The sequence below is a fragment of the Taudactylus pleione genome, unplaced genomic scaffold (genome assembly GCF_031769625.1).
Source record: "Taudactylus pleione unplaced genomic scaffold, aTauple2 ptg000437l, whole genome shotgun sequence".
Lineage (NCBI taxonomy): Eukaryota > Metazoa > Chordata > Amphibia > Anura > Myobatrachidae > Taudactylus > Taudactylus pleione.
The window spans coordinates 4,515,839-4,529,132 of record NW_028284839.1 but is presented as its reverse complement, the minus strand read 5'-3'; the positions used below and the strand labels follow the sequence as shown (position 1 = coordinate 4,529,132).

At 47.9% G+C, this 13,294-nt stretch overlaps 1 protein-coding gene across 5 annotated transcripts in view; it reads left to right on the top strand.

Moving 5' to 3' along the window:
• Positions 1–13,294, top strand: part of CHD5 (chromodomain helicase DNA binding protein 5) — a 276,672-nt gene that overhangs the window by 111,920 nt on the left and 151,458 nt on the right. For all 5 annotated transcript variants that reach the window (XM_088447742.1, XM_088447741.1, XM_088447740.1 and 2 more), the window contains exons 8-9: positions 793–965; positions 8,958–9,182. In XM_088447742.1, coding sequence (XP_088303868.1) covers positions 793–965; positions 8,958–9,182 — 398 coding nt within the window. The remainder of the gene's footprint in view (positions 1–792; positions 966–8,957; positions 9,183–13,294) is intronic.

Here is a 13,294-nt window from a genome sequence, read left to right as displayed (position 1 = left end):
TGGGCAGGGTGTGGCGGGCAGGGGGTGGAATGAGGTGACCCTGTCCAATTTACTTCTATACATATATTTCTGTTGCATGAGATTTAATGGATGAACGGAGAAATCACTTTCAGGTCGTTCTCTACGTAGGCCGTTAGGTGACCATACAGTTTCACAAAGCATGCCGGAAAAATGACTCCTGTAATGTCCCCATCTTACCACTGTAACCAAACTCCGTTACTAAGTAACGGCTACATCACAGTCACTGACTTCTGACCCCTCCTACCAGTGTCAGTGATGTCATCAGCTGAGAGTTCCCACACCTACTGAGCCTGTCAGACTCAATGAAATGCCATTCAGCCTTATTATATAGATAATATCAGTCCCTGTCCAATCAAACCCAATGATCAGTCCCTGTCCAGTCAAGACCCAATGACTAACCACAGACCAAACTGTTGTTTTTCTTTTTTTGCTTTTGTTTGTTTCAACTGCTTTTCCTTTTTCTTAATCAATAAAAAAAAGTGAACTTATGGCCATGATATGAGGTTCAATTTATCCTGCAGTCATTATACTGTTCATTACCTGACATGGAATATGTCTATCTGCCTTTCTGCCTTGTCTTCTAGCTGCAGAGAGCGATTGTTAGAATTTACATTATTTCAGAGTGGAAGGAAACCTGCTAAGAGCCACAAGTGACCCGCGCACTTTTACCCTTACAGTTTTGCGCAGCTGATAATAATAAATGAAGGCATACTGACCTATGATAACCATCCACATTCGACTTTAAGGGTGCATAATGTTTTCTCCATGTAGCTGAAGTCGGTGAAGGAGACGGCTATGAAACGGACCATCAGGATTACTGCGAAGTTTGTCAGCAGGGAGGAGAGATAATACTATGTGACACGTGTCCCCGTGCCTATCACCTTGTCTGCCTGGATCCAGAACTGGAGAAAGCCCCTGAGGGCAAGTGGAGCTGTCCGCACTGTGTAAGACGTTTGCTTGATGAGTTGTCAGCATTGTAAGCGAGCTCTGTATAGGGGAAGTGCTGCTCTATGGTTCTCACCCACCATTCCCTGTATTAGTGCCCAATGTAGGTCACTTCGTAATGCATCATGCTTGCATAAGGAATGTAAGTGGCAGCTATTAAACTGTTAGGCCAAGGAATATATATTAATATATAAAAAAAAAATTTGATGGAATATTTTCTATATTTTTGTCAAATCTCCATTTTTACTGCAAAACAAAATTAGTTAAAAAGAGAACATGTGCATTCAAAGTTGCCATTGTATTACTGGTCATATACCTGGGATGGAATATACCTGGGATGGAATTCACCAACAAATTCTGTAAATTGTTGTTACCTAGGAGACTGTAAGCCATGAACTGGCTTTTGAGCATTACACTATTGTTTATCACCCATTCAGAATTACGAGGTATGTCTATTAAATAACGAGACTGATTAAATAACTCATCTTTATTTATTGGTATTACAAATTTAATGTTTGTCCCCTTCAATATACTCCCCATTTGCACTAATACATCGCTGTAGTCTTGTTTTCCACTGGTGGAAGGCATGGAGCTAATCAATTTCTGTTAGTTGTTTCAACATATCTGCTGTTTTCTACTTTACAGAATCAACTGATTCAAACTGTGTCCCTTTATTCACTGATTTAACTTTTAGGAAAAGATAAAAGTAGCAAGGTGCTAAATCGGGAGAATATGGAGGATGTATGAGTGTAGTAATGTGATTGTCGGTCAAAAACTGCTTCACAGAAAGTGCTGTGTGATCAGGCGCATTGTCCTGGTGAAGAATGAAACTATTTTTCCACAGTTGCGGCCGTTTCTTTCTGACTCTTTCTCTCAGCTTTTTCAAAACTTCCTTATAATAATGCCGGTTACCTGTTGTGCCTTCTGAATCCCATTCTTGCAACATTACACCCTTGATATCGAAAAAACTGTACAAAAAATTTCAAAATGACGCGTTGTTCAACTTTTAAACTTAGCATTTCTACATCAGGGTCCATAGGGTATCTACAGGATACCTTGGGTATAGGTGATGACGTCAGGCATCGGACACCATAGAGTTAAGTTTTCAGCCTCCCAGGATGCACTAGGGTCCCCCTCCTATACCCCGCCCCCGAGCCAAGACATCTCAGTTTCGTTTGGTGCCCGGCCGGAGTCGGATGCACCTGCTAGAGGGGGGCTAAGGATAGCCCCTGAAGTTTCTTCAATGCAGCTGTGGCTGCACATCTGGAAGTACAGCATGGACAGTCAATGCTGATGTCCATGCTGTCTTCCCTACACCCCCGACGGTACCAGAACGCCGGTGCTGGTAAGCATCTGGGGTCACAGCTAGCGGTGACCCCAGATGTTTGGGACCATGGCCGGATCCAAGGGGGCAGCAGGTAAGCAGCGGGGTCCCGCTGTGGGAACCTGCTGACACATGGTCCAGAGATCCCAGGCAGGGGGCTCCCTGGGGACTGGCTGCAGCGTGGAGCCAGGTACCTAACCTGCGCTTCCACTACCCCCCTGGGACAGCGGACCGCAGCTGAGCGGTAGCGCTGCGGCGTCCCAGGGGTTAAATGCATGCCAGGGGAGCGTGCCTTCCCTGTAACACAGCCGGCGCCTCCCCCGCTGCACACAGCCCTCTCTGCTGTGCTGACTGGCCCTGTGGCAGCGCTCCTCCCCCAGGCCGGCCTCCTCTCTGCTCTGTGGCCATCTTTCCTGGAAGCATGGTGAGCGCTGTTGGACGCTGAAGATCGGTGGCATCGCGGTCTGGGTCCCCCGGCATACCTCTCCTCCGTTTGCTTAAGGTCTGTGTATGCAGCGCTGTGTCCTACCAGGCTCTGTGTCTGCGTAGTTGAGAATCAGCGCTGATAGTGCAGGAATTGATTTGTTTGCAGTGTAAGTGACTTCTGCTAGCGTCTGCTGCCTGTACTTTCACTTTCTACTGTCAGCCATTTCACTGTCCCTGATCTTTTTCTGCTAAAGCCCTTGCGGTGCGGTGATTGCAGGGTGGTTCTCCCACTATACTAACAAGTATCAGTGAGAGGGGTCACATACTTACCATCATGTCTGAGAGTGATTTTCCTCTCCAGCTTATTTGTACTACGTGTAAGGTACCAATAGAGGAGGGGGAGGGTAACGTGGAGGGGCAGTGTTATTTATTGGCGCGGCCAATTACTGTCACGGCTCCGGTACAGGAGCCGCCCTGGGCTTGTTTCGCCAAAGCGCTTACAACCCTCGTGGGCCAGTTAGCTCCGCAGCCTGCGTTCTCACCGATGGGATTGTCCCAGCAGTCAGTGGTGTCGTCACCCATGCAGGGCTTCCCGAGACAATTGATGGTACCCCACAGTCTCCCTATTTCCCCTCCCCGAGTCTTTCAGGAGCTTGCGTGGGTTAATTCACTGACTAGTTCTGTACAGCACTTGTCGGACGTGTTACAAGGGGAGTCTGTGTTGAGGCCACATAAGCGGCCAATGGCATCTCTGTCCGCTCCTTATGAGGATGACGACGTGACGTCCGATGATGGGGAGATTCTGGATCTTTCTGACCAGGAACCTCTCCGTACTAAAGAATCGGACGCTAGGTCCAAGGTGTATATTCCTGGACTTATTCGGGCAGTCCGCACAGCTTTAGTGATTGAGGATGAAGATCCTCCTTTGTCCAAGTCAAAATATGCCTTTTTTAAGGATATTAAGGGTGACGCCACAGTGTTTCCTCTTTCGGGTCAGTTAGTGGACCATTTAGAGGAGGCGTGGAAACATCCTGGCAAACGGTATCAGCCTCAGAGACGCTTGGCGGTGGCTTATCCGTTTGCGGATAATTATTTTTATAAGTGGGAATCCCCTCCACAGGTAGATTCTCATGTGACACGCCTAGTTCGTAGTGCCACATTGCCCATGCTCTCCATGTCTTCTTTGAAGGATGCTACGGTCCGTAAGGTGGAGATCTGCCTAAAGTCCGTTTATTCCCTTGCGGGGGGGGGGCAGCTAGGCCGGCTATGGCCATTTGTTGGGTAGCCAGAGCTATGGAGTGCTTAGCTGATAGTTTGGAGGCGTCTTTCGATTCCGACCTCTCAGCTGAACAGACCGAGTTGATAGGCAATCTCCGGAATTCGGCCACTTATATCAATGAAGCGGCTTTGGATATCAGTACCCTGGCGTCTCAGATTTCTTCGGCAGCAGTAGCTGCTCGTCGCACCTTATGGTTGCGATCTTGGAAGGCGAACGCTCATTCCAAAAAGGGCTTGGAAGCTTTGCCTTTTAATGGAGAAGTCCTATTTGGTCCGGATCTGGACAAAATTTTAGCCACGCTGGCGGCAGCCAAATCTGCATATCTCCCGTCTGCTGCAGTTCCTTCCAGTTCAGGTACGTCGTCCTTTCGGCCTTACAGGGCCCACGGTAGGCCTAAAGCACAGTCTTTTTCCCGTCAGGCTGGCCCCAAAAAATCGGCCAAGCCCCGGAAACAGGCCTGTAGTACCAGACGTCCGGCCCCTAAGCCAGATGACAAGCCTGCTGCCTGACGGTCCGGGCCTCCCTTTGGGGGATCCCAAAGTGGGAGGCCGCCTGCTGCAGTTTGCCCAGTGTTGGTCGGTTACCACGACAGACACTTGGGTTCTCGAGGTGGTTTCTCACGGGTACGCCCTCTCCTTTCGGCACAGGCCCCCGTCTCGATTCTTCACCACGGGTCTTCCATCAGACTGGAACAAAGCCTTGGAACTGCGGAAGGTTTTGCACACTATGGTCCAAGCTGGAGTTATAGTGCCTGTTCCATTCCCCCAGAGGGGCCAGGGTTTCTATTCCAATCTGTTTTTGGTGCAGAAACCCAATGGGTCGTATCGTCCGATCCTCAACCTCAAAGCACTCAACAGGTCTTTGCGGGTGCCGAGGTTTCGGATGGAGACCCTACGGTCCATCATTCTGGCGCTGGAACCTGGGGATTACATGGTGTCGTTGGACATACAGGACGCTTACCTGCATGTCCCTATTCTTTTACGCCATCAACAGTTCCTCAGGTTTGCAATCCGCAACAACCACTTTCAGTTCCGGGCGTTACGTTTTGGGCTGGCGACAGCACCACGTGTATTCACGAAGGTGATGGCGGTCATGGCGGCTTCCCTGCGGCTGCAGGGAGTCCGCATGTTGCCGTACTTGGACGACCTTCTGTTGGTGGCAGGATCTCCAGAGCTCCTTCTACGCCACTTGGACCTGACCATTTCGGTACTGCAACGGCACGACTGGTTGATAAACTGGCAGAAGTCCACCCTGATCCCGTCTCAGAGGATTCTGCACCTCGGAGCCTTACTGGACTCCGGACAGCAAAGGATCTTTGTGACGGGGGAAAAGATCTCTGCCTTGCAGTTGAGGGTGCGCAGTTGTCTGCAGAATCGCCGTGTGTCTGCACTCGGCGATGAGGTTACTGGGCTCCATGGTGTCAGTATTCGACATGGTGGAATATGCCCAGTTTCACTCCAGACCTCTGCAGCAATTGATCCAGTCCAAATGGAATGGACTGCCTCAGAGTCTAAAATCCCAGACGATGGTGCTCACTCCGGAGGTTCGCCTGTCCCTAGCCTGGTGGTTGCAGACGACCCATCTCAACAAGGGTCGTCCGTTCTGGGTGACGAATTGGGTCCTGTTGATAACGGATGCCAGTCTTCGGGGCTGGGGAGCAGTCACGGGTCCACACTTGTTCCAGGGCAGGTGGACTAGGGCGGAAGCAGAGCTTCCAATAAACATCTTGGAGCTCCGCGCGGTTTTCAATGCTCTCCAGCAGGCACATCGGGTTCTCCAAGGTCACCCAGTGTAGGTCCAGTCGGACAACGCTACCACCGTGGCCTACATAAATCGGCAAGGAGGAACCCGAAGTCGGGCTTCTCTCGTAGAGGTGTCCCGAATCCTGGTTTGGGCGGAGCGCAATCTCCCGGCCATATCAGCAGTATTCATCCCGGGAGTCCTAAACTGGGAGGCGGACTTTCTCAGTCGCCAGGATGTTCATCCGGGGGAATGGTCTCTGCACCAGGACATCTTTCAACTTCTGGTGGACAGGTGGGGTCTTCCAGAGATCGACCTCATGGCGTTACGGCACAACAACAAGTTGCCGGTGTTCGGGGCTCGCACAAGAGACGAAAAGGCGTCTCTGGTGGATGCTCTGTCCGTCCGGTGGACGTTCCGGTTTGCTTATCTGTTTCCTCCGTTTTCCCTTCTTCCACGGGTAATCCGGAAATTCAAACAGCTCCCGCGTGGCCCCGGAGGCACTGGTTCTCAGACCTCCAGGGACTGTCCGTGGACATTCCTCTGCGGTTGCCGTTACGCCCGGACCTCCTGTCACAGGGTCCTTGTCTTCACCCAGACCTGACTCGGCTGTCTTTGACGGCGTGGCTGTTGAGACTGCCATTTTAAGGTCCAGGGGGTTTTCCAGCTCTGTAGTGCTAGGGGCTCGGAAACCATCCTCTGCAAGGATATACCATCGTGTGTGGCATACGTTCTTCCAGTGGTCTTGGCCGAGAGGTTATGCTCCTCGGGAGTTCCGTCTGTCTAGAGTGTTAGCTTTCCTACAGGCGGGACTGGACCATGGGCTTCGCCTTGCGTCTCTGAAGGTACAGGTGTCTGCCCTATCCGTCTGGTTCCATCGTAGGATTGCTGCAATCCCTGATGTGCGCACCTTTATGCAAGGTGTCAGAATTCAGCCACCCTTTGTTCCGCCGGTGGCGCCTTGGGATTTAGCTGTGGTCCTGAGGGATCTCCAGGGACCGCCGTTTGAACCACTGGGCTCAGTGGACCTCAAATGGCTGACAGCTAAACAATTTTCCTGTGTTTCTGACTTAGGGGCTCTCTCATGTAGACCCCCTTTTCTGATTTTTCATAGGAACAGGGCGGTGCTGCGCACTCGTCCTGGTTTCCTTCCTAAAGTTGTTTCCAGTTTTCACATCAACGAGGAAATCGTTGTGCCGGCTTTTAACTCACCTGATCTTTCAGTGGGTGAGGCCACTGTGGACGTTGTGCGGGCCTTAAGGATATATGTTGACCGCACTTCTTCGTTTAGGAAGTCGGACGCCTTGTTTGTCCTCTATGGCTTCCGTAAAAAGGGTTGGCCTGCTTCAAAGCAAACTTTGGCAGGCTGGATTCGTATGGCCATTTCTGAAGCTTATCTCCATGAAGGCCTTCCGGTTCCTTCCTCTGTGAGGGCTCATTCCACTAGGTCTGTGGGTCCTTCGTGGGCTGCTCGACGTGGTGCCTCTGCAGTCCAGATCTGCAAGGCTGCCACATGGTCCTCGGTCCATACCTTTGTGAGGTATTACGCGTTTGATACCTTTGCCTCTCAGGATGCTTCCTTCGGGCGGCGGATTCTCCTTTCAGCACAGGAGCGTCCCCACCCTTAAAGTATACTGCTTTGGGACATCCCCAAGGTATCCTGTGGATACCCTATGGACCCTGATGTAGAAAATATGAGATATGGTAAGAACTTACCTTTGTTATCTCTATTTCTACGAAGTCCATAGGGTTCCACAGGACTCCCGCCCTGTCGCACCTGTGCTGCCGATGGGCTTTGCTCTGGTCACCGGTTTTTCCGTCTCCCTCTGGTGAGAATGTGATTCTTGTGTGTGTCCAGATCTTTTTTCTCTCTTCCTTCTCCTCCTCCGGCCTATGGCTTGGTACGTAACTGAGATGCCTTGGCTCGGGGGCGGGGTATAGGAGGGGGACCCTAGTGCATTATGGGAGGCTGAAAACTTAACTCTATGGTGCCCGATGCCTGATGTCATCACCTATACCCAAGGTATCCTGTGGAACCCTATGGACTTTGTAGAAATAGAGATAACAAAGGTAAGTTCTTACCATATCTCATATTTTTTTATAGCACTCTGCGATAAAACCTGCGATAATGACGTCATACCTCCGATATTAACGCAAAAACAATGTTATCGCATCCATATTGAATACCCCTGTAAAGGAGCGTACACACACAACGATGTTAGTCATGAACGATTTTCGTTCAGTTTTTCCCTTGAAAAAGTGAACGAAAATCGTTTTACAAAGTAGTTGGTTTTACTTTACTTAATAAACGATTTTCTGTGTGTTGAAGGAAAAATGTTGCAACTTCTATTGAAAATCGTTCAGTTGGCCAGTCTGACTCAACTACGAAATACAAACTACAATCGACAAACGTGAACGCGCATGAACGATAATCGTTTATCGTTTTACCCTGAACGATTTTTTGAACAATAACGACGTTGTTATAGTTAAATCGTTCGAAAAAATCTCTTTGTGTACGCACCTTAATTGCTTATTTGTTTTACCGAATAAGCTCATATGTATATAAACACATAGAGTTGGTGTGCTGCACATCAGGGCCAGGCAGTCATCGCCTGGCCTAGGTATGTTTTATCTCATTGTATTAAACATTCCTCTGTGGAACTATTTAAAACTGTGCTATGTCTTGCTTTACGTGATGTAACCTGGGCTTTTTACTGCGCACGTAGAGATTAGACGAGTATAGTAGACGGCTTTAACATTTTGTTTATTTTGAGCCTTTGCATCCATGCGCTTGACTGGTCTGCCCAACGCCACAACTGGTGGGCTTGTATTTTACACACGGTGACTCCTCCCACTTACGCTGGGACAGACAAGTGGGCAGGCTTGTGGCCTATTGCTTTATCTGAAAATATATATTTTTTTTTCCTCAGTGGGGTCTGTGAATGAACGTCCTGAATACAAATTTGAATGAAAAGTGATAAGAAAGTGATAAGGTGCCAGCCAGTCAGCTCCCAACTGTCATTTTTCAAACACAGCCTGTGAGATGACAGTTAGGAGCTGATTGGCTGGCACCTTATCACTTTCTTATCACTTTTCACTCTGTCTCCTCACACAGCTTAGTAACTAGACCCCTTAATGTCAAATACATTTTTCGGTCCAATAATGCACCATAATAGAAGTGTCCCAGAACTCTGTAACATGACAATGAATCTGTGTCGCTAGGAAAAAGAAGGAATCCAGTGGGAGCCAAAAGAGGAAGAGGAAGATGAAGAAGACGGAGTAGAGGAGGAGGATGAGGAAGATGACCACATGGAGTTTTGTCGTGTCTGTAAAGATGGTGGGGAGCTCTTGTGCTGTGACACCTGCCCCTCCTCTTACCATTTGCACTGTCTTAACCCACCTTTGCCTGAAATACCAAACGGTGAATGGTTATGTCCACGTTGCACAGTGAGTCGTTTCTATCTTCCTTTTATGTGATTTCAGTCTCCTCTTCACCCAGTTTTCCTGAATGGCACCTTTTATTTACTCCCAAAGTTTTGCCTCCCTTATGTGTCAGCTCCCCTTGACCTCTGTTCACTTCCCTCATTACATTTGCTACGTTACCAGGATGGGTGTGGTATGAAAAGACCCCATTCAGAATGTCAACACCATGAATGCTGATGGGTTCTGAATGTCGACAGTCAGGTTGTCGACATGGGCATTAGATTAGTAAGCGACATGTCGACATGTTAATAACTTTGCCATTTTTTTTTTTTACGTTAGCTCTAAACTGTTGACATACAATTTTATTTTGCATATTTTAGCCTAAGCCTAAACCTACCCCTAAAGCTACATACATACACAACGATTTTGTTACCAACGATTTTATGAACGATTTTCTGTCAGATTATCTGTCAGATTTTTTAAGGTGTAATGAACGATTTTTTTGAACTACAAACAATTTTTGCATATTCCCTTAATGAAAATCGTTGAGTTGACAAGTCTGACTGAACTACAAACGTGAACGCGCATGAACGATAATCGTTCATCGTTTGACTCAGAAAGTGAACGATTTTTTCAAAACAATTATTGTTAAACGATATCGTGTGTGTATGCAGCTTAAGCCTAACGCTAATACCTAACCCTAAAAATAACACAAAAATTTACTGTCGACATTCTGGTGCTGACATGTTAAATGCCGACATTATGAACATGTCGTCTTAACCATGTTAACATTCTGAATGTCAATATTTCTGACCGGATCCCACCAGGACCGATTCGGTTATTTTGCCCTCGATTTGTACAATTTAAACTGACCGCACACACAGCAATATCACTTTAACATTAGTACCGCTGTGTGTATGTTGTCGGAAATGGCATGTGATTTGGTTGTGTCATTTTCAGGTATGCCTGTAAACCCAGTTGTCAGATAACCACAATATGCTGATAGCTTCGCTCCGATTTGACCCATGCGTGTGGCAAGACCGGCATAACAACAATTGTTTCCTTATAATTTAGACTACTGAATAGGATTGTACGTACAGGGATTTTGTTGCATTTGTCTACCAGAAATCTTGTAAGGGTCTGGAAAACTCACGCTGCTTAGGCGTCCGGGTTTTCTTTTTAAAACTGATGGGAGCCCTAATTACATTCCTCACATGCCCTCGCATGTGGCATTAACTATGCGTTAATCATTATGCCTCGTTTAATGCAACTGCACCCTTGAAAATGTTATTTGCTAAATTGAGCCTAGCACAGAAATGTACGTAGGATACATATGTCTTGTCATGCCTCTGCGCAGTCTGTGAGCACACTTAGGCCGTCGTGTCTGCCAGCTCGTTGCCGGCTCGGTGTCTTGTCAGTCTCTTTGTGTCCTGGCGCATGCCCTCGGTGAAGTCACAGACACATTCCTTGCCAATAACCCATGCTCCTCCTGAGCTGGCGTGCTCGCACCTCCCTGACAATGACAGGAGAGCTCAGGAAGGAAATACAGAGGTTATGTTGAAAGTAAATCTTATAATGGAACAGTACTAAACGGCAAGTTGACTTAGTAGCATCATTATAGGAAGTCGGAGAGCAAGAATTCTCTTATGCATTAATCTCTTATTATTTATATTACAGACGGAGGGGAATCTAGGGTTTTTATTCTAATTAGAAGCAGGGTTGCTGTAATATCTCTTTAATTATAGATACATAAGAATTACACAGGTTCTGTGGCTGCTTAAAACCAGGTGAAATGCAGACTTGAAGACCTGATTAAAGGGATATTATAGCCACCCTTACTATAAGGTGAATGGAGAACAAGTCGGACACAGGCTGGTGGACTGTGGTGCGTCTCTATCTCACATCACACATGTAGTATATGTGTAGCAGTAGTCGGGGTGGTATGCAGTCGGGATGCCAACGGTGTAAATGCCGACCGTCGCCATCCCGACTGTCTAATCCCGGCAAGGGTCTAATGACAGGCGTCGAAATCCCGACGCCTGTCATTTTCCCTGCGCCGGGAGCCTGACTCCCGGCATCCCGGTCGAAGGTAAGCCGGGCGCGGACAGCCGCGGGAGGGAGAGTTAGGTGGGTAGGTTAGGTTAGGTGCGGCCTGCAGTAAATCATACTGATCCCGTCGGGGTAGCAGTTTAATTCTAGCAGAACAATGTGATGATCATGTTAAATGTTACCATACCATGTATAACTCATACAGGGTCACCCAGCTGGTTGTTCCTGTGATAGACGCAGAACTGTGAAGCTGGGTCCATACTGAACCAACCTGCAATCGTGCCAATGTCTGGGGGCACCCTGGACATCGCACGATTGCCAGGTACACACTGCAGCGAATGAATGACGGAACGATAACTCGTTCCGTCCTTCATTAACATACACACCTGACGACACACCTGACGACGTCGCTAGTGCCCGCGGGCACCTGCATATTGAGCATGCACACTGAGCGATGTTGGTGATTTGTCGTTACGAAACGGCAAATCGACCCAACATTGCTCCAGTGTGTACCCAGCGTAAGATTTCCATGGTGTTTTCAGCTGTACAGTATGTGATAGCCGTGGCTCATGGCGTGGTAAATTAGGCTAACATACTGATGCCACACACATCAATTGCTTGAAGGCAATACAGTTTATTCCGTTGTTACCATCACTTGTTATGGGTAGGTTGCTGCGTGCAGGGTGCAGGCGCAGTACTTCCCCCAACCATCATATAAATACGTTTGTATGACGGTATCGGCCTCATATAGGATTGCTGGTTCAATGTGTCAGTTGTGTTTAGCTCGGTGCTTTGTAGCCTCCCGGAAGTTTTTTTCCAAGTGCTTTAGAACCTGCAAGACATTTGAATGAGTCATTGCTATACTGTAGTCAGCGTGTGAGTACCCCATGTTACTGTTATCCTCTATTATTATGGCACCAACTTATTCTGTGCTCTTTACAGTCAGGGAACATTTTGTTACCATAGAGATTACCTGGACGAGCGATATTTACCTGCTCCGACCTTAACACACATTCATTCCTCAAATTAGCCCGCACTAAGGCAATTTAGTTAAAAGACAATGAAACTAAAGGGGGGTATCCACTAGACGATAAAGTTGAACGATTAAACGATAAAATCGTTCGATAATCGTTCAAACATCGTTTGAACATCGTTTGCAAATCGTGCAGTAATTGTTTCTAACGATGTACGATGCGCGCTCCCGTTGGTCGTTTGATCGTCTCCTCCATCGACTGAACATTCAGGTCAATTTCACTTGATTGCTTACAAATCGTTTACACATTGTTTACACATCGTTTACACATCGTTCACGCTGAACGGTCAAACGATGAACCACTATCTGCCCACTATAGCTGAAAGCTCTCAATCGCAGATTAAAACAACATAGTTTATTGTTAGATCTTTTGCAAATTGTTCAGAGTGGAAGATCATATTTCAAGGGAAACTTCAAGGGAAATCGTTAAGAGGTTGGACAGGGATAAAATCGTCTAGTGGATGCCCCCCATAACAGCAGAGCTCCCGGAGTTAACCCGCCCCTGAGGAGAGAAAATACAAACTCCACACATATTGCTGTCTGATTGGAATGGAGTCCTAGGTTCTAGTGCCCTAGACAGTGGCATAAATAACACGGTGTCACCCCATATTATACATATCAGTGTTTGCAGAAGAATGTAAAATATGTCAATCACTTTGGGGCTGATTTAGCAAGGAACGCAGTTGCTAATCGGCACGAATTCAGCCGATTGTTGCGTACTGCACATGAGTATGCATCGCAGTGTGAGTGCGCAAACCAGCCACTGCGATCTGGACTTCGATCGCAGTGACTACGCAGACCCATCGCAGAGTGATTGACAGGAAGGGCCGTTTGTGGGAGGTGACGGGGGTGTGGTCGGCTAAACGCAGGCGTGCCAGTGCGCTTGAACGCCGTTGCAGGGGCGTGCATGAATTAGCCAATGCGAAGCCGTACGCAGCCTGAGGCCTGATAGCGTACGTGGAAGTTAGCAATTTCTGAGTAAGGTCAGAGCTTGTGCAAGTGTGAGTGAGGCTGCGATGGTACCCGATGCTACCGATGGTTTCGCAGTCTTGGT